At 47.6% G+C, this 21,815-nt stretch overlaps 1 protein-coding gene across 1 annotated transcript in view; it reads right to left on the reverse strand.

The window, feature by feature from the left end:
* The window catches only part of GALNT17 (polypeptide N-acetylgalactosaminyltransferase 17), a 244,782-nt gene that overhangs the window by 77,159 nt on the left and 145,808 nt on the right, over positions 1 to 21,815 (reverse strand). The window contains exon 6 of the mRNA XM_059487044.1: positions 8,331 to 8,448. Within this exon, the coding sequence (XP_059343027.1) occupies positions 8,331 to 8,448 (118 nt within the window). The remainder of the gene's footprint in view (positions 1 to 8,330; positions 8,449 to 21,815) is intronic.

Genomic DNA, 21,815 nt, shown 5'->3' on the forward strand with positions numbered 1-21,815 from the left:
GGCAGGGATAAAGGCACAGGGACATGGGAATGCTGCCCAGCTGTTCCCACTGGGATCTCAGCATGCTCAGGGCTGTCACACTCTCAGTGCCAGGCTCGCCCTGCTCATGGAAGGAAAGGGGAGATTTTCCAGGATGGCTGGAGGACAGAAATGATCAGTTCCTACTGAATTTGGTTGGAAATTTTCTCCTCGCTGTGTAGGGGGATACAGTACGGGTAAATGAAGGTGGTGTAGAATGTAATCTTATCCCCCAATGAGTTGCAGCTGGACCAATTACTAAAGATTAGGAGCAGGCCTAGCCCCAAAATGGTCCTATCCCTTCATTTCTAGCAGTGCCAATGACAGGGGAGCACACCCAGCCCAGCACAGGTGCAGGAGCAGGGGCTGCCCCAAACACTGGGATTGGGGGGCTGGAATGGCAGCACACACCCAGCCTGGCCCTGGCACCAAACACAGGCTCTGCAGGGATCCCACAGTAAGAACTGGGGTATCCCAGAGATTTGGGTGTCCTGGAGGAGATGCTGGGTGCTGCAGCCATGTGGGATGGAGGAGGAGGAGGCAGGAAGGTCTCCCCGAAGCTGGGAGTGCAGCTCTGGGACAAGGCTGGGTCACAAACCCTGTCATTGTCACTGCTATGTCTGCAGGCTGGGATGGAGTGGGCAGGGATGGGCTGTCAGTCTGTCAGTCTGCTCCCTGCCATCCCATCAGGCTGCCAGAACCTTCCACAGACACTGAAGGGCTTGATGTGCAGCCTTGGATTGATGTAAAAATACAATGCACAGACATTAAGCAGAAAAATAATAAACTCATGTTTCTATAGTTTAAGTAAGAATACGCCAATGATGCCTCAGGTTCAGCTTCTGTATTTTTTCAGATTCTGTGCTGCTTTAGTGTGTGGCCTTCCAGCTGCATTCCCTGTCCAGGAGGAGTTCAGATGAGAAGGAAATGCAGCTTAACCAGCTCTGAGAGCCTCCAAACAGGGGTTGTTTGTAAAAAGGAACAGGTCTGACCTTCAAGTCCTTGAGAGAGGACAGCAAAGCCTCACAGACACCCCAAACACACTAAAAGCTGCTTGGGAATTTTTAACTCTGATGTTTTGGGTTGAAAATCACAGGAGTGCAACAGCATTGATTACATCTTACCAGGAATAATCCTGGAGCTTAGGGGAAATCTGTAGTCAATGAAGAGAGACTCTCATCCCTGGAAAAAGACAATGCTCACTGAAACAGGGCTGCTCCTGCCCTGCCTGAGTCACAGACTCCAGAAGAGGGAAAAAATCAACTTTGTGGTTCTGGCTGAGGTGGGAAGGGACCTGACCCCAGAAGGTGCATCACAAGTGAGTCTGCTCCTCAAAAGACAAAAAATCTCCTTGCTTTACAGTCACGACAGGCAGGGAACTTTCCAAAGGCTTTAGGAAAATTATGGGATGAAAACACTCCACATTCCTCACCTCAGCTCACGATGAGCCTCATTTCTTGGTGTCACATTTTCCTTGGCATTTCCCAAGAGTGTTTTTTTGTCAGAAGACAAAGTTCAGTTTTGCTGGGAGTTGGATTTTAGGGAGAGACAAGGCTGGTTTTTCTGGTTTATGGGGTAATGTCGCAGACATCTTTTATGAAAAATCCTTTCTTGGGATTTTTCCCTCTGAGAAGCTGCAGTTTCAGCAACAAAATGTAAACAATGATTATCTGCTGCTGTGGGATGCAACAGGTGCATCTGTGATTGGTCTCATGTGGTTGTTTCTAATTAATGGCCAATCACAGTCAGCTGGCTCCGACTCTCTGTCCGAGCCACAAACCTTTGTTATCATTCTTTCCTTGCTATTCTTAGCTAGCCTTCTGAGAAGAAACCTTTCCTTCTATTCTTTTAAAATAGTTTTAACGTAATATATATCTTAAAATAATAAATCAGCCTTCTGAAACATGGAGTGAAATCCTCGTCTCTTCCCTCATCCTGAGACCCCTGTGAACACTGTCACATTGCCCCACAGAGGATGGAGAGATGGAAGCCCAGGAGAAGTTCAAGTGATGGAAGTCATGCCCAAGAAAAGCAGTGTGGGATGGAAACCCAAAACCCAGCTGTCCTGGGGACACTGGAGGTGTCTTTGGTGTCCCCAGCTGGGCTGGGGCACCTGTCCAAGGAGTCCCTCAGTGGACAGAGCCAGTGAGAGCCAAATCCTACAGCAGGGGAAGCTCAGACCTCACCAAAATGCAGCGGAAAGAGCAACAAGGGTGAGTGAGAGCAGAGTCAGAGCACAGCAGAAACTCCCTCAGGGTGTCTGAAACCCAGTGCTCAGGGCACAAAGAAAGCAAACTGCCAGATCCATGAACCTGCCTGTCAGAACCCAGGACATTGCTCTGACTGCTCTGGAGGACTCCAGACCCTGGCAGGGGCTCAGAGACCTTGGCACAGAGTCACAAACACCTGTGCCTTTGATTTTAGCCCATGGAAACAATTACCAACTTTGTGTGAGGAGTTACAAGCCACAAGAGTTTGAGTAGAATGATAGTGAATTTATCACAGGGTGAAAATGGAGAATTTTGGGGATTTAGAATGGGGCTTTAGAAGCCAAGATGGAGGAATCTGGGCATGTCCTGTCCTTCTTCTCCTTCTCATCCTCCATCTTCTGCTGTGATGGTGACACTTCTGGATTGGTTTAGAGACAGACTGTCTAACATAGGTGATAGGTATTGGAAAATTATTGTAAATAAAGCACACACAGTATAAAAAGCCAACAGCACCCCAAGGGCAGGGACTGTGCCACAACCCAAGCTGCTGGACAGATCTCAGCAGGTCAGAGAGAGAATGGAAGAGATAAGAGAAAATAAACAACATTGAGAAGCAGAAAACCATGGAATCTCAACTTCTTTGGTCATGGGGCTGGGAGAAAAAGAGACTTTAATACCTTGGGAGCCATTTCAGCAACACCAAACCCGAGACCTGCCCAGCCTTGTCCTGGCTCCACAGCCCAAGAAGCCCCAGGGCTGCTGTTCCTCTCTCCACATCTGGGTTTCACCACCCAGGCCCTGCACGGGCTCTGAGCTGGCCCAGTGTTACACCAGCCCCTGAGAAATCCCAAGCACTGCCTGCCAGAGGCACCAATCCCATGAGAATCAGTGAAAAGCTGACACCTGCCAGAGTTTGATGTGACAACGAGGCATGGCTGAGTCCTGAAATGGATTTCTTCACCTGCCAGTGACTCTCACACGGTTATTGCACGGGCAGAGCCATCACATTTCCCAGCAAAGATGATCAGAGCCTTCCCAGCATAAAAATCAGCTTGTCGGGGACAAGAGGGGAATCAGCTGGGGTGACAATCAGTCCTTCCTCCCTGCTCTGTCCCATCTCCAGCAGATAACTGTCGCAGACATTTCTCCACAGAAATCCTTTCTTTCAGATTTCTGCGTCTTCGGGAGGCCAGAGGCCCCCGAAGAGAAGGTAAACAATTATTATCAGCTGCTGGGGAATGCAACAGGAACACCTTGATTGGCTCATGTTCTATGTTTATAATTAAGAGCCAATCACCAGTGCAAGCTAGGGGACTGAGTCCTTGAACACAACTTTGTTGTAGATTCTTTTCTATCTATTCTTAGCTTAGCTAGCTGCTCTGCAAACCTCTCTCTATATTCTATTTAGTATAGTAATAATGTATTATATATCATATATTAATACATCAAGCCTTCTGATCAAGAAACAAGATTCACCGTCTCTCTCTCACCAGCTGCCCCCACTCAGGGCGCTGTAATAGATAACAGGGATGACAAACCCTTTATTCTCAGAGGGAGGTGATCTGGGAGCCTCCTGCCACCCCTTCCCCAGCAGGGACAGCCAAAACCCAGCACTCCTGCTCAGGAACAATCCAAACACAGCTCCACTCCCTGCAGGAGGCTGGGATGGAGAGCATTTTATCAGTTTAGAAAACAAGAGCAGAGCTCCAGCCAAAGCACCCTCGAGCACCCTGCAAATCCCGGGCTGACAGCTCAAATGGCAGAGCTCAGAGCTGGGCTCACACTTGTGCTGATTCCTGCTCTTCAAACAAATGCAGGCAATGATTGGGTATTGTTCAGGGCTGCAAATATTTGTTCCCACCACACCACAATCACTCTAAAGAGCAAAATCTCCTCTACCAGGGGTGCAGGTACAAATAAACAGATGGAGGTTGTGTATTCCTGGCGTATCAGTATTTCTGAGAGCTTTCCCAAGGTCAGGCCTACCCTAGTCTTATTTCCCTCCAAATTAACTTGATTTTTATTTGGAAAGATCCTTAAGGCCTAATTTCTAACTGGATTTTGGTGTCTGACAGATAAAATACTGGTCTTGAGTTTATAATGCTGGCAAGTTTGGGTTATGGGTTTTTTGCTTGATTGTTTCAAACTCTTTGAATGTTTGAGGTTGGTTTCTTTTTGTTTTTTTTTTTTTTTTTTTTTTTGTTTGGTTTTTTGGATTTTTGTTTGTTTGTTTTTGTTTTTTGGGGTATTTTTGGAGGTGTTTTTTTTTGGGGGGGGGGTTGGTTTTTTGTTTGTTTTTGTTTGGTTGGGGTTTTTTTTGATGTTTGCTGAACTGCAGGAGTCTCCAAGGTCCTGCAAGGCACCAGCAGGTCTGGAGGAGCTGCTCCATGTGTGGAGGAGGGAGAGCTGATCCATCCCCTCACAGCCCCACAGAGCAGTGCTAGATGCAACTCCCATGGCTGATAAAGAAAATTTCTCCAGGTTTTAGTGCTTTCCCTGTTGGTTTTTCCACATCTTGCTCCAACTCCACCATTTCTTTCCCTGATGAGTGAGCCCAGAGTTTCATTCCCTGCTGGAGGGAAGGACATGGAGCAAATCCTGAGGAAGGCACGGAGCTGCTCCAGGGCTGGAGCCAGGCTGGGATAGCTGGGGGTGCTCACCTGGAGAGGAGAAGCTCCAGGGAGAGCTCAGAGCCCCTGCAGGGCCTGAAGGGGCTCCAGGAGAGCTGGAGAGGGGCTGGGGACAAGGGATGGAGGGACAGGACACAGGGAATGGCTCCCAGTGCCAGAGGGCAGGGCTGGATGGGATATTGGGAATTGGGAATTGTTCCCTGGCAGGGTGGGCAGGCCCTGGCACAGGGTGCCCAGAGCAGCTGTGGCTGCCCCTGGATCCCTGGCAGTGCCCAAGGCCAGGCTGGACAGGGCTGGGAGCACCTGGGACAGTGGGAGGTGTCCCTGCCATGGCAGGGGTGGGATCAGATGGTTTTTAACATCCCTCCCAACACAATCATTCCATGATTCCATGGGGATCCCACCCCATGTGCCCCATGCACATAAATCCTCTGACTTGGCAGCACCAGTGATCTGCCTTGCTGGATTCAGAGGACAAATCTGGGGGGAAAAAGTCTGGGATATTAAGAGGAGATGCCATGCTTTCCTTCTGGAAATACTTTCAAGGCTCCAGGCCAACCCCCAGCCAATTTAACAGCAGCAGTAAAAGCAGCTCAAGTCAGTGGTTAAACCTCAAAGGGATCCCTGAATTGTGCTTGACTTAATGAATCCAATAATCGATTCCTGCAGCACAAATAAGGTGTGGGATGGACCAGCTAATAAGCATTCTCAGTTAATTGCTTTCTTCAAGTGACAATTTGTACAAATGATACCATCAAAGTAGTAATAATATCCCTATTGATTAAATTAATCTCGAAAAGACAACTCAAATAACTTTAATTAGCAATGCATGACACAAGCACAAAATACTCTGAAAACAACCTTGCAGCCCATCCCAGACTTGGAAACCGTGGCAGCAGCCATGGCACAGACTTTGGCATCTTTATTCCAGCAGATCCACACAATTTTATGGAGCATCTGTAGGGAATGTCTGTGACTAACCATGAAAAGCCATTAAGCCTCCCTGCAGAGCACAAGAGCCCAGGCAGCCTCCCCACTTAGTCACACTCACTGAAACCCAGGGCCACAAACAGCTCCAGAAGAAATGAAAACTTTCCAGCAGGAGGAGCCGGGATGGGGAAAGAAATCTCTGTGACAAAATTCCCACCTGGAGCTGCCAGGGACCCACAGCAGCAGCAGCAGCACTTTGAAACCATGAGAATTGGGCACCATGTGGAATTTTTGGAGCTCTCCGTGGCAGGAAGGAAATTATTAATCTGGCTTTATGTTCTTAGATGACTAATTATTATATTATATTATATTATATTATATTATATTATATTATATTATATTATATTATATTATATTATATTATATTATATTATATTATATTATATACTAAAACTATACTAAAGAATAAAGATACTTACAGAAGGCTTAACAAGATACTAATTAAAAACTCATGACTCTCTCCAGAGTCCCAACACAGCCTGACCATAATTGAAGTTAAAACAATTCACATGTTGGATAAACAATCTCCAATCACATTCCAAAGAAGCAAAACACAGGAGAAGCAAATGAGATAATATTGTTTTCCTTTTTCTCTAAATGTCTCACCCTGAAGCATTTATTTAATTAATTTATTTAGTTTATTTATAATCAGGACTCTTGTACAGGGCTCTGGCCCTTCCAGGTTAGTCCAGCCCAACCTTCTCAATTCTTTGTTTCCATTTGTTATTCAGATTCCTCAATTTAATTTCCCATAACAGGTTACCTTGTGCTTTAGCCTGAAACACTGTGAATTTTCCATGCCCCTCTTATAACTTCAATGAATTTATTACTTCATTTTTGTTCTTTGGGCAGTTCTCACTAGATTTTTCAGATATTTTGGTGCCAAAACTGCTGCCAGGATTTGAGGTGAGGCTGCACCAGTGCAGAGCAGAGAGGGACAATCACATCCATAAAACATTTAAAAGTGCCCCAAGATTCTCAAAACGATGATGGAATTTGCACCATCATCAAAAAGAAACACTTTCTGCATTTGTTTTCATCCAGGAATCACTGGAACAACCAAGGAACCCCCAAGTTACCTTTGGGACTTCAGACAGCCACTTATCAGGCAAAACAGCAAAACACCCACAAACAGATTTCTGGAGCTCGAGAATCTTTAAAATTCTACTTTCTGTGCAGCCTTACAAGGCAGATTTTAAAGTATTTTGGCTCTCAAAACCACCAGTAATTTCAAAACCTTGACCAGAACACACAGCATGAGTGTGAAAATCCATGGCTTGGAAACTCAAGCTTGGGAAAGTGACTTGGGGAACAGGAGGGTTTTTTTATTTTTTTCCCACAAGGATGTTTATGGGCCTTTCTAAAAAATTCAGCACATGAAAAAGAAGAGGACAAATGCTCACCGCTTTCTCTGAGACATCAATGAAATCCCCCCAAACCAGGCAAATTAGCTGAAATTACTGTGAGAAGAGCAGCTCCACAATGAGACCAAAAATCCCAAACCCAAACAAAGCAGGAGAGGCATGAGAGGAGCTGGGTTTGGAGAGGGATCTCTGCAGCCCCACTGCAGGATGAGCAGTAATTACTTCACAAGGAGAGGAGCTCTGTGGCACATTGAAAACCTTTAATTTCCACTCCCTTGTTTAAGGGAGATTATTGCTCCCCATAGCCAACAACAACAGATTTCCTAAGTTTCCTGTGCCTTGCCAGCAAAGCAAATATCCTCTGGTGAATCTCTGAGCTGAACAATGATTTTTCATTTTTACAACAGCACAATCAATGCAATTTTCCAGTTAGAAGTCTCCAGCCTCCCCCTATCAGCTCGTTAATGCACAAGTGTACTCCAAAGCATGCCTGGAAGAATCTCCACAGACTCTGCCATCCCAGGTTACTCTGAACATGGAATTCATCACTTATGAATCACTTCAGTGTGTGTAAACACTTGAATCACTAAGCCAGATCTAATATTGTACACAGCAATCAGGGGATGTTGTCAGGGGGAGGCACTGAGGCAGCTCTGAAATCCTGCCTTGTAGAGTTTCACTGTTCAAAGCAGCTTTTGTGCTTGTGAGCACGTTTTATTTGCAGATGCTAAATGCAAATGGAAAATATTTGCAGGCTTTGTGTCTTCCTGAGACACTCAGAGGAGCCTCAGCACCCCCCAACACTGCTCACCCAATTGTGTTTATTAAAGATCCCTGTAACTTCCAGCAACACTGTGACAACACAGCCAGGTTCAAGCTGGAAATGCCACTTCATCCCAGCAGCTTTTTGCATCAGCTCACACAGATTGGAATCCAAGATAAAAAATGAAACTCATCCCCAGAACCGAGTCATTTTTCTCCTGCAAAGTGAAATTAAAACGCTGCGAATGCCAGCACCTCCCAGCTGCCCTGAGGGTCCCAGTAACTGCTCAGCCCAGTGACACCTCTGGGCTCCTGGGAGCACCCTCAGGTGACATTTTGCTGCCCATGGCACCGACCTTGATGCCCAGCTCGATGTTCTCCCCTCCGTACACGTCCATGCCGGGGTCCAGCAGCCCGATCTCGCCAAAGAATTTCCTGTTCACCACGAAGGAGCAGCCGATCATGGCCGGGGTCCTGCATGAGAGAGAGCACAGGGGACAGTGAGGGACACTGAGGGACAGTGAGGGACAGTGAGGGACACTGGGGGACACTGAGGAACACTGAGGGACATTGAGGGAACTGAGGGACACTGAGGGACAGTGAGGGACACTGGGGGACACTGAGGGACACTGAGGGACATTGAGGGGCACTGAGGGACATTGAGGGAACTGAGGGACACTGAGGGACAGTGAGGGACACTGGGGGACACTGAGGGACACTGAGGGACATTGAGGGGCACTGAGGGACATTGAGGGAACTGAGGGACACTGAGGGACAGTGAGGGACACTGGGGGACACTGAGGGACACTGGGGGACACTGAGGGACATTGAGGGAACTGAGGGACACTGAGGGACAGTGAGGGACACTGGGGGACACTGAGGGACACTGAGGGACATTGAGGGGCACTGAGGGACATTGAGGGAACTGAGGGACACTGAGGGACAGTGAGGGACACTGGGGGACACTGAGGGACACTGGGGGACACTGAGGGACATTGAGGGAACTGAGGGACACTGAGGGACATTGAGGGACATTGAGGGAACTGAGGGACACTGAGGGACATTGAGGGGCACTGAGGAACACTGAGGGACACTGAGGGAAACTGAGTGACATTGAGAGACATTAAGGGACATGAGGGACACTGGAGGACATTGAGGAACATTGAGGGACACTGGGGGACACTGAGGGAACTGAGGGACATTGAGGGACACTGAGGGACACTGCCCCATCCCTGCTGGCCCATGGGCTCACTGCTGCTGAGCTCAGCTGCCTCCCACCGCCGCTTGTAAGAGCCTGAATGAGAGATGTGGGACTCCAGGCAGCTCTTCTAAATACAGTTTATTGTATCCAAAATGCAGTTTATTGTACCCAAGGTGTTATAGCACTCGAGGGTGGTGGGTGACAGAGCTGTGCCCACAGCTGTCAGCTCCAGCTGCAGGCAGCCCTGGAGACCCTTTGGTTTAGGTTACAATGCATAATAGACTTTTCTTTGCTGAGCATCTTAATACAGTAGAACCAATCTTGATTGTGTTTAGGGTGAGGAAAACAGTTGCAGTTATTTTTTATAGTTATTTTTATATATAACTGTGATGGTGTTCACAGGGGTCTCAGGATGAGGGAAGAGACAAGGATCTGACTCCATGTTTCAGAAGGCTGATTTATTATTTTATGACATATATTATATTAAAACTATACTAAAAGAATAGAAGAAAGGATTTCATCAGAAGGCTGGCTAAGAATAGAAAAAGAAGGAATGATAACAAATGCTTCTGTCTTGGACAGAGAGTCCAAGCCAGCTGACTGTGATTGGCCATTAATTAGAAACAACCCCATGAGACCAATCCCAGATGCACCTGTTGCATTCCACAGCAGCAGATAATCAATGTTTACATTTTGTTCCTGAGGCCTCCCAGCTTCTCAGGAGGAAAACTCCTAAGGAAAGGATTTTCCATAAAGATGTCTGTGACATATAAATACTACCTATAGCATATAGGTAGAATTTGAGGAGGGTAAGTTTAGGGTTGTAGATGATAATGATTGCTATTCAGCCTAGGTGGGAGATGGAAGACAAAGCTAGGATTTTTTTGGATTTGTGTTTGGTTGAGTCCTATTCATCCTCCCAAGTATGCCGAGAGGATAGCCAGGATAGTTAACTTTTATCTATCTAGCCTATCATAAATCCTATAATTACCATATAGTTCTCCAATCACTAAAAGTCAGTACATTACAGTTCAAGCTAGAAGTTGTTTCTCAGTTTTCTTGCAGTGGAAAATTCTGAGACCTTTTCTCTACTTGCAGCATTTGCTGCCTTGTTTGCCTGTGCTCTCTTTCTGCTTGGTAAAAACATCTTCCTGTTTGGGGTGGGTTTATCCTTTGCTCTAAGCCATAAAACCCCTTCTAACTAACACACCCTTTGCCTCCTTGGTTATCCAGTGAGACTGGCTCAGCAATTCTTTTCTTCTATATCAAAACTTGCTTCCATCTCTATTCTTTCTTCATATTCTTTCTTCAAAAATCTTTCTGTCAAGCATAAATATCTGTGAGACTTTCTTGTCAAACTTTCATCTTTCCCAACAACAACTCATCTCAAAGATTTCATGGCTATGTGCCTTTGAAGACATTGTTTTACCACTGCAATAAATGGTCCAAAATCCAAGCTCATTTCAGGCTGTACAGAACTGGAAGAAGGTTTTCCTGGAGTTTTTATGAAGGTGCTCTCAGGCCATGCTTTACTGGAAATACCTCAGGGTGTCTGTGGGCAAGGGCACAACTCTGCCATAAATGAAGGAAATATAATAATAGAAGTATAATAATGGAAATATAATAATGGAAATATAATAATGGCCTTTCCCTTTGTCTTAGGTTATATATGGGTGTGTGGATTCTATCCCCACCTGTCAGAGCTGGGGCAGCTCTCTGCTGTCCTTGGGGCAGTTGTTTCTTTATCTCTCCCCCAGCCAACCCTCCCTCCAGCAGATCTCTGCTGTCCATGGCCACTGAGTGTCCCTGCAGGGCTGATCCAATCTCAGCATCCCATGGGGAGATGCTCCGCCCAGGGGAGGAGCCAAGCATTCCTGCCTGGATCCAATCTGAGCCTGGCACAGCACAGCAGCCTTTGCCCCCTGCACTGCCAGAGGAGCAGCTTTCTGCTGCCCTGCATGGCCAGAGGGAGCCCAGGCCCATCTGCAGCAGCCCTGGAGCTGCAGAGGAAAACTCCCCCCTTGTGCAGGATCCCTGCTGCAGCAGAGCCACAGCTGGCACTGCAGGAGGGCTGAGCCCCCTGGGATGGGGCTGGGACACCTCCCTGACACACAGGGGCAGGGACTGCTCTCACTCTGGCAGGGGTTTGTTTTATTTTTTTGTACTATTGCATTTGTATTTCAAATTTTCCTAGTAATGAATTGTTATTTCTATTCCCATATCTTTGCCTGAGAGCCCCTTAATTTCAGAATTATAATAATTCAGAGAGAGGGGGTTTACGTTTTCTATTTCTAGGAAGGCTCCTGCCTTCCTTAGCAAACACCTCTTTTTCCAAACCAAGACACTCTTCTCTTATTTCCAGCATGTCTGGAATGGAGTAGACTTTAGGATGGTTATTTTTAGGGTATTCCAGGACAGAGCATTTCCAGCTGGAATCACAAAGGAGCCATAGCCACCAGCAGCAAGCTCACTGCAAATTCATAGAAGCAAATCCTTTAAAAACTGTTTGGAGAAGCATCTGTGGGGTCATTTCCAATTCCCCCAGTATCAGCAGGGCTCTTGGTTAGGGATCAAGCTGTCACATCCATCCTGCACCTCGTGCCCTCCAGCTCTGAGCTCTCAGCTCACACTGCAGGAGCAGCCAGGGACAAGGAAATAACCCAGAAAACTGGGAGCATCAATGGAATAGCACAAGGAGGGAGGAAAATCACAGTGCCAGGAGTTAATTTGTCATAACTGTGCAATTTTAAGGACATTATAGATGGTTGTGTTTACTAATGACCCTCATTACTCACAAACCCATGGACCAGCTCTCCAGCTGCTCCAGCTGCCCTGAGATGAGGATGCAGTTGTGATTCACAACACTCTGAGATCACGTTTCAGGGGATTTTTGGAGTGCTTAGCCCTCGTGACCTCTCCATAAAAGAGCACTTTGCCCAGAGCCCAGCACTGCACATCCCACGTGGTTCTGCTTGGGGACACTCTCAGCTGCTGCTGCTGCTGCCATGGTGTGTGCACTGTTTGCCCCTGGGATATTCCCTGTGCTGGAACAGAAATAGAAAAAGCATTTTCCCATCTGACTGCTGCTCTTTGAATCTGTGCTGTAAAGGAAAATCCCAGGGACCCACTCAGTCCAGCAGGGAGGTGCCAGTGAATTTTACAGGGAGGGGTTGGCCATGAAGACCCCCAACATCCCAACACAAGGTCCTGCCAAAGGATTTTTGGGGAGCTCCAGGGCTCCCCTGCCCACCCTGAGCTCTCAGCTTTGAACAGGGGGATGGGATGCCCATTGTCACCCTGGTTTTTTAAGATTTTCTAAGCCTTCTGATGTTGACATTCTTGTAGCGAACTTTCTCACACACTTTCTATAAATAACTCATTGTTTTGCATTCCTTTATGGAAGAAGAGAAAGTTGATGGACTGTTGGTTTGTCCAGCGTCATTGGAGAGGTGGCACTGTCACCCTCCAATCCACTGTCACTCTTGGAAAACTGTAAATGTTGGAGTCAGAAAATAAACTTCCCTTTTTTCTTCACCTTGAGAACAGCAGTGTGTGTGCTTGTGTTGTTTCGTGTCCTATAGTGACAGTCCATTCTCACTTTTGTGAGCCCATGGAAGTCCCAGGGGCCCCAGGAATGGCTGCTCTGCAGAGGGAAGCTGTTCTTGAGGCAGGAATGGGCTGACAGGATCCTGTGGGGTAACAGCAGCCCCCAAATCCTGGCCCAAAGCCCATTCCAGCCCTGTCCATGCCATGGAGCACTCCAAGGCTGGACTGAGCAGATTTGAGCTGCAGAGGTGCAGAACAGCCCTGAATTCCTCCAAAGCTCACAGCTTTCCATCCTCACCTCACACAGTGCCCAAGTCTGCCAGGGCAGCTCCTGGGCACCCCAGGGCAGCTCAGGAATTCCAAGGATTTCACAGCTCAGCTCCACCAACAGCCACCAAACTCATCCTGATTATACCCACGAGTTCCTTGGATGAAAGCTTCTGCCCACTTTAATATTATTATTTATAGACATTTTAATATTTCTAATAGAAAGTTGAAGAGCTGGATGCTGCTGCCACATTAAATTAGTTCCAATTGGAATCCATCAGAGGGTTTTTCCAATAGATTTCTTCCCTGACAGCTGGCTCAGCCTTCCTTCCATGGAGCAGGATAATGTTTCATGGTTTGCTGCCACTCTGGTACTTAAGATTTCAATTCTCTTGCTTTATTTGTAGCAAGTTAACTGCCATTAACAGAAGCAATTCCTTCTGAAATGATAACCACCTTACAGATGCCAAATCTAATAGTTCCATTATCCTAGATTACCTCCTGGAATTTAAGAGAAGGGAAAATTGCTCTGGTTTTATCCAGGGTATGAACAACCCAGTTCATCTCCTCCACTGGGAATAGGTGTGGAAACCTCTGACTTCTCCTGTCACAAACTGTTAGAGACACTCAGAGGAGAGGTAAAAGCCTGAAAAAGAATCCAGGAGAAAGTTTCAGACACAGGAAACTGCATTTTGGACCCAATAATGTGGATCAGTGGGAACTCTCAAACAGGTAAATGAGGTTTTCTGGGCTGGAAACAGCTCAGGAGCCTTGAACAGGAGCTGTACCCTGAGAGCTTCTTCCATTGTTGTTTATAAATCATGGAATGGTTTGGGTTGGAAAGGACCTCAAAGCCCATCCAGTGCCATGGCAGGGACACCTCCCACTGTCCCAGGCTGCTCCAAGCCCCAGTGTCCAGCCTGGCCTTGGGCACTGCCAGGGATCCAGGGGAATCCATGGAATAACCCCTGCCAGGGCCTGCCCACCCTCACAGGGAGGAATTTCTTCCTGAGACTTCACAACATGACACTTCACTTTATAAATAAAGCCCAGAGCCATCAACCCTTCCCAAAATTCTCTTGGAAACAGCTGAACTGGGATTTAGCAACTTCACCTTCCAGTTTTCCCCCTCCCCATTGTGCTGCACATCCCATTCCAGCCCAGGATCCCAAGGCAGCTCCCAAGGCACCAGTCCTGATTCCTCCAGCAATCCAAATTAAGAGCTCCATTCTCCTCTCTAACAATGCCTCCACATTAAATAAATGAGGAATCAAGCAGCACTCAACAATTTAAATAAAAACACCATTTGATTTGGGAGTAAATCCCTCAAAAAGGTGGCCGCTGACAATAATGGATTGCTCATCCCCAACGAAATAATGGCCTGCAGACAAAGAGCTGATAAAGCCTCTTGTTCCTCTGCCCCTTAATTAAAAGCATTTACACAGCTTGTTTTTAAAAATCACCCAGCTCAGCCGAATGCATTTTTATGTGTCCGATAGCTATTCTCCCTTTAATGAGAAAGGAAAAGCAGAATTTGGCAGGAAGGAAGAGCAGAGATGCTGAGCAGAATTATTGGGTTTGTATCCAGAACTTCACAGTGTTACTTCCTTGCCATTCTTTTGGTTGGTTCTTCTACAGAACAAGTGAAGAAAGGTCAAGAAGAGCAGCTTTTATGAAATATCCTCCTCGTGGATCTCTAAATAAAGATGAAGGAGATACAGGGAAAAACGTTTATCCTGCTCTATTAAGTTACTTTAATGGTCTGCCTTTCTTTAGCTCACAGTTATCATCTAATGATTAAAAAGTCTCAAGGAGATTGCCCCTTCAATTCAAGGAAATTAATTTTCCCCCACGATTGGATTTGGCTTCCAATTTTACACTAAAGAGCAGGTTATAAAATATGTAGAAAAAAGATATTAAAAAAATAATTAGTGCATTTACCATTGTCTGCAAGAGGCTGAGAACAGACTGGAAGAACTTCCAGGTGTCCAATTCCTGTTAAGCTGCTGCTGGTTCTAATAAAGCTGGATCATGGAGCTGCTCACCTTCCTCACCACAAGCAGCATTTGGGGCAGTCCTGGACCTGCCCAGAAGAATTTCTTTGTCCCTCTCCCAGCCTTGCCATTCCTGTTTCAACACACTGAATCCACACATCCTACAATCATGGATGGAATCATGGAATGGGTTAAAACTCATCCAGTTCTACCCAGCAAGGACACCTTCCACCGTCCCAGGGTGCTCCAAGCCCCGTCCAGCCGGGCCTTGGGCACTGCCAGGGATGGTGAATCCACGGAATAACCTGTGCCAGGGCCTGTCCAGGGAACAATTCCTAATTCCCAATATCCCATCCAGCCCTGCCTGTGTCCTGTCCCCCAGTTCCTGATGCAGGGTCCCTCTCTGCCTTCCCTGTGTCCCCTCCAGACCCTGGCAGGTGCTGGGAGCTCTCCAACCACCTCCTGTTCCCCAGGCTGAACAATCCCAAATTTCCCAGCCTGTGTCCATACGGGAGGAGCTCCAGTCCCTTCATCAATGTCATGACTCCTCTGGCCATGCCCCACAGCTCCAAGGTCTCTCAGGTTTCTGTGGTTGAGATGACCCCCAGGTATCAGAAAGTCTCTTTTTCCCAGCCTCAAGACAGAAGAAGAAGTCGAGATTCCTCAGTTCCGCTTTTCAAGGTTGTTTATTTTCTCTGATCTGTTCCATTCTGTCTCTGACCTGCTGAGATCTGTCCAGCAGGTTGGGTTGTGGCACAGTCCCTGCCCTTGGGGTGCTGTTGGCTTTTCATACCAAGAACTGTGTGTGCTTTATTTACAATAATTTTCCAATACCTATCACCTATGTTAGACAGTCTCTACTCTAAACCAATCCAAAAGTGTCACCATCACAGCAGATGATGGAGGACAAGAAGAAGGAGAAGAAGGACAGGACATGCCCAGATTCCTCCATCTTGCCTCTTGAACCCCCATTCTAAAAAGCCCAAAAAATCGGTTTTTCACCCCGTGACAAACTATCATTCTACTTAGACTTTCGTGGCTTGCAGATCCTCATATAAGGTTGGTAACTTTTTCCATGGGTCAAGATCAAAGGCACAGGGGTCTTGGACTCTGTGCCAGGGCCTCTGAGCCCTTTGGCAGGGGCTCCAGCCATCCAAGACAGCCAGAGGGATGTCCTGGATTCCAACAATGGAGGAGGAGAAGGAGGAGGACAGGACACGCCCAGATTCCTCCATCTTGCCTCTTGAACCCCCATTCTAAATCCCAAAAATTCTACAATTTCACCCTGTGACAAATTCACTATCATTCTACTCAAACCCTTGTGGCTTGTAACTCTTCACACAAAGTTGGTAATTGTTTCCATGGGCTAAAATCAAAGGCACAGGTGTTTGTGACTCTGTGCCAAGGTCTCTGAGCCCCTGCCAGGGTCTGGGGCCACCCAAAGCAGCCAGAGCAATGTCCTGGGTCCTGACACAGCCCCTCCTCATGCTGGGCACACCAGAGCTGCTCCAGGGGCTCCAGCTGGGGGCTCATGGCAATAATCCCATTTTCCACTCTGGGATTTCCCAGCCCTGCTGCCTCTCTGCACCTCCACCACCCAGCTGGGGCTCACTGCAGGGATCCAGCATCTCTGCAGGAAACTCTGGGAGCCTCTGAGCTCCAGGGCTGAAATTCAACCAACTCCCAATATGCAGCAAATGTCAGGTAAATTATCAAATTAAGGCCTGGGGCTTTAATTAGTGGCCTATCAATGATTTCCCTGATGACAGCAGGGAAGGGAAGAACACCACCTTTATTTTCATGTGATAAAACACTGGATTTTCTCTTGGCCAGAGGCAAGATTAAGGACCTGCCTGCAAAAGAAACAACTCAGTACTGTCCCCTCTGTGCTCAGAGAATAAATGAAAAAATACGAAAGGCAGGATCCTGGGTGGTAACAGCAGCCCCCAAATCCTGGCCTGACTCCATGCTCTCAGAAGGCTAATTTATTACTTTATTATACTATATTATATTAAAGAACACTATACTATACTATACTAAAGAATACAGAAAGGATACTTACTGAATGTTAAAAAGATAATAATGAAAACTCCTGACTCTCTCCAGAGTCCTGACACAGCTTGGCCCTGATTGGCCAAAGAGTGAAAACAACTCACAGCAGAATCCAATGGAACAATCACCTGTGGGTAAACAATCTCCAAACACATTCCACATGAGCACAGCACAGGAGAAGCAAATGAGATAAGAATTGTTTTCCTTTTTCTCTGAGGCTTCGCAGATTCCCAGGAGAAAAATCCTGGGTGAAATAATTTTTTCAGAGAATGTGAATGCCACAGAGCTGGAGTCAGCCCGTTCCCAAAATGGGATCGCAGCAGGACAAGAGCAATCCCTGCACAGGGAAATGGGGTCAGGCAGAGCAGAGCCCCAGGCAGAGCTGCCCTGCCCCTCCTGCCATTGTCTTCCTCAGCTTCATCCCACTCCCCATCCTCAGACAGGGCTGGGCCACAGCCAGGGGAGGGTGAGCATGAGGCAGAGCCTCCTGCCTGGCCCTGGCCCTCTCAGCCTCCTCACCACGGGCTCCTCAGGGTTACAGATGGGAAATGAGATGTTGGCTCTCACAATGAAGAGCCACCATCTGAACACTGTGTGTGTGTTAAGAGAAGCTCTGTAGATGCACAGTTGTGTCACTGCAATGTGTCCTCCCCCTTGCACTGCTATCACGGGATGGCCTTGGGCACACAGGGGCATTTGGGAGGGTTGGGTTGTTACTGTGGCAGCAGCTGAGCCCAAATCAAGGTGTAAGAAAGTGATCTGCACCCCTGGATGGCAGGGAAGGGGTCACTGACAGGACTCTAGGAGGGGCTAAGGGCATAAAAGATGGAGCATCCATTTTAAGATAAGCACGTGGCTGATAATCACAGGGGCTCCCAGCACTGTGATTTTTTCCTTATTTAGTTCTTTTGTTGTATTTTTTGTTAAGGTTTAATAAACCTTTACAATTTTAAAAGTGAGCAGTCATTTCTCACATCAGCCACAACCCCAAGTGCCTGTTGCCTCCATCTCAAACCCCTTCCTTACCCCATCCCAGCTCCTCCTGACCCCAAACACGTGGTGCCCCCATGTCAGCCCCTCCCGACCCCAAGCACCCCAGGCAGGATGCATTCCATGGAGCAGGCTGTGCTTTGTTAGTGAGCTCAGCCCTGGATTCCTGCAGGGAGGGCTGAGTGTCTGAGGCCAGGGCAGCCAGGGCAGGCAGTGCCCAGGCAGGAGCCTGATGGCAAAAGCCCCAAATGTGGTGTCACACACAGAGCACACCTCCAAAGGGGAATCTCACATTCCTGTGGGACACCCTGGTGCAGAGCTGGAAGAGCCACGCTCCCAGCTCCCATCACTGCCAGGGGCATGGAGAAAGCTGGATGTCTTTCCCAGGGATGTAACCAAATGTCCATGAAGGAATGACATTTCAGTCCCCAGCAGCATCCCTTCCTTAATCTCATCCCCAGGGCAGCATCTCCAAGAGCTGTTCCTTGAACAATTCTGTTTCCCTGCCCCAGTGCCCTTGGTTAATTGTCTGTTTCCAATGGGTTTATTTCCCTGCTGTTGCTAAGTACTACAGAACCTGTGAAACAAATTAAAAATAAGAGATACCACATAAAAGAGATGCTGGATTGAATGGCTTTGCTGAATTTACTGGAGATTAATACCACTTAAACTTTAATGGCAAGGAGGCTGTGAAAACTGGATTTTTAAAAATACCTCTTACATCCACCCATGCCTGCGACCTTGCTGAACACATATTTGACTTTGGCACTGTTCTCTGCCTGCTCTGGAACCTTCAGGCAAAGCATTTAACTCCTTTGTAGCTCTGTTTCCTCCTCTGTCAGGTGAGTTTAACACCTGGATGCTCTTGAGAAAAAACATTTACAAATCAGTTTAGTGCTTTCCCCATTGGAGCTGCTGAACTGACTGCTGATATTGCCACAGGTACCAGAGCCCTGAGTCTCTGGTGAGAAAAGCACTGTGGTAACAACCTCCTGAGCAAGGCTTTGCTGTTTCCAGCCTTGCTGCTAGAGCAGCATCAAAAGCTGGTGCCCACTGTGAGAGTCTGTCTGAATTTTCCCTCATCTGCCTCATTTGAGGAACACTGAAGAGAAAACCCCCCTGTATTCTCTGTAGGAGAAAGTCACACACACCAAAGGCCCTGAGACCTGAGAGCATTGCTAAGCTGTTGTTCACAGGTGTGTTTGCTGTGTGTTACACTGAGCCCAATGAGAAGAAGAAGGGGCACTGTGCCCTGTTTGCAACAACAGCCTTGGGAGCTGTCCCACCTCTCCCCTGGCTGGACTTCTCCTGAGTTTCAGGTGGTCTCCCACACAGACCCTCACCTGTTTTACACCCACCATGACAGACAGACTGAGATGGAAGGAGCCTCTCCATCAAGGACTGAGACATGGAACCCCCATGTGCAAAGGCCCCTCTCCATCAAGGACTGAGACATGGAACCCCCATGTGCAAAGGCCCCTCTGCTCCTTCCAAGGACTGGGACTGAAACCCCCAGCCCGGGGCAGGTGTGTGGGGGAGGCAAGCTGACCAAAGCGAGATGTTTGCCTGCAGGTTGTGACCACTGCACCAAGAAAACAATGGCTCTCATTTACTGCTGACAACATGGACTGCCTGTTACATCTATTCCTTATTGTATTTGTTTCCCCCCTCACAATTTCCAATAGAATTATCATAATAAAAACCTCTGAGTTAGAGAGAGATTTTGAGATCTCCCCAATGTAACAGGTGGATCCTCAACTGGACTGGACCAAAGGATTTCATCTCTATGTTTGGTAGCTATATCCCCCTCTTTCTCTCTCTCTATCTTTTCTCTCCCTTAATCCCTCTATCACATTTTGCTGTGGTCATTCAATAAAGGTGCATTTGTTGTGATTATCACTGCAAACCCCCTGTGCCGTGTCAGTTTTTTGCACCCTGAGATCAAATCCACAAACCATCACAAAACCTGTCCATAAGGAAGGATCATGACACCCTCCCTGTGCCCAGACACAGCCAGGGAACCATGGCTGATTTTGATTTCCTCGTCGAAGCTCAACGACAAAATTCCCCTCCAGGATGAAACTGCTGCCTCAGCCCTGCCTAAAAGCCTTTTCCTTCCTGGTGTGCTCTCCAAGCCCAAGGATGTCCCAGTACTGAAGATCCCTGGATGCTTGGACACCTCCTTCATGGCCCAGGCACTTTGTACAGAGTCCCCATGTGATGGTGTTCACAGAGGTCTTAGGGAAGAGATGAGGATCTGACTCCATGTTTCAGAAGGCTTCATTTGTTATTTTATGATATTTATTACATTAAAACTATACTAAAAGAATAGAAGAAGGGATTTCATCAGAAGGCAGGCTAAGAATAGAAAAAGAAAGAATGATAACAAAGGTTTGTGGCTCGGACACTGTGTCCAAGCCAGCTGACTGTGATTGGCCATTAATTAGAAACAACCCCATGAGACCAATCCCAGATGCACCTGTTGCATTCCACAGCAGCAGATAATCAATATTTACATTTTGTTCCTGAGGCCTCCCAGATTCTCAGGAGAAAAAAATCTTAAGGAAAGGATTTTCCATAAAAGATGTCTGCGACATCCCCAGATGGAAGTGCTGTTCTAGGCTGGCAAATGCTCATGTGCAGGGAGCAATTGTCCCCAGCCCTCTGTGTTTTGTCCCCTGATGTAAAACCCCAGCCCCAGGATGGGGCTGATCCCATTCCCACAGCAGGAGCCCCCATCCAGCTCCCACAGCCACCCTAAAGGCACCAACCTGGAAAACCCTTCCAGGCCAAGAGCCCTGAGCTGGGATGAGCCTTGCCCAGGGCCATGAGAACATGCAGAAGGGGTTTGGGACTGTTCTCCATCCCTGGAAATGTCACAGGTGACATCTCCAATGGCCCTGGTGCTCCTGTGGGCAGCATTTGGGGGCTGCACTGAGTCCCAGAGCACAAACCCCAGAGAAGGCACCTTGGCCAAAGGCAATTTGATAATCACCCTCAAGTGGGACTGGGTGCTGTGGAGGAATAGAGGAAATAGCTGCAATGCTCTCCCTTGGATGAGGATGGGCTCCTCACCTGAGCCCATTTCCTGCTGTTGGGGGCACTCAGGGATGCACTCACACCTGAGGCCCCTCTGGCACACAGAACCTGTCCAGGTGCCTCCCCAGAGCTCAGGGGCTGAGACTCCTTCCCACAGATGCAAACATCTGCATGCTGGGGGTGTGACCCTTAACAGGTCCCATTTATCCACAAAGGCAGAACTGGGGAATAACTGTGATCATTCCCTGTGATTTATTAGGACACCCCCACAGGAGAGGCCACATGAAGTCTCAGGCTTGGGGCTGAGATAAAGCAGAGCAAGATTTTCATTTGTGCACTGGCTCATAGTGGAAGCCACTGAAAAATGCATAAAAGATGCAAGAAAAACACTTTGCCTGCCTGGAAAGCACTTCAAATCAAGGCAGGGAATGAAGGGAGCCCACATCAGCAGAGGTGAATCAGGAAGGCTCAGGATCTGGTGAACCTGGATTTATTTTCCCTCTGTGCTGGTCCCATGAGGGTGTGACCTCAGAGCAGCTCTGGAAATCTCTGTTCCATGTTCCCAGCACAGACAGGCTCTAGCACACCCTGTGAGCAGCCCAGGAGCTGAGCTGGGCTCAGCAGGGCCAGGATGTTTGCTGCTGTCCCATGCTTACAGCACAGCCACCAACAGGAGATAAAGGTCTGACAAAAGCAAGGAGTTGGAAATTTCAACCTCAGCTGGCTGGTGAGGGAATCCCAGAGTCCCCATC

Source organism: Ammospiza nelsoni, chromosome 21, assembly GCF_027579445.1.
Source record: "Ammospiza nelsoni isolate bAmmNel1 chromosome 21, bAmmNel1.pri, whole genome shotgun sequence".
Lineage (NCBI taxonomy): Eukaryota > Metazoa > Chordata > Aves > Passeriformes > Passerellidae > Ammospiza > Ammospiza nelsoni.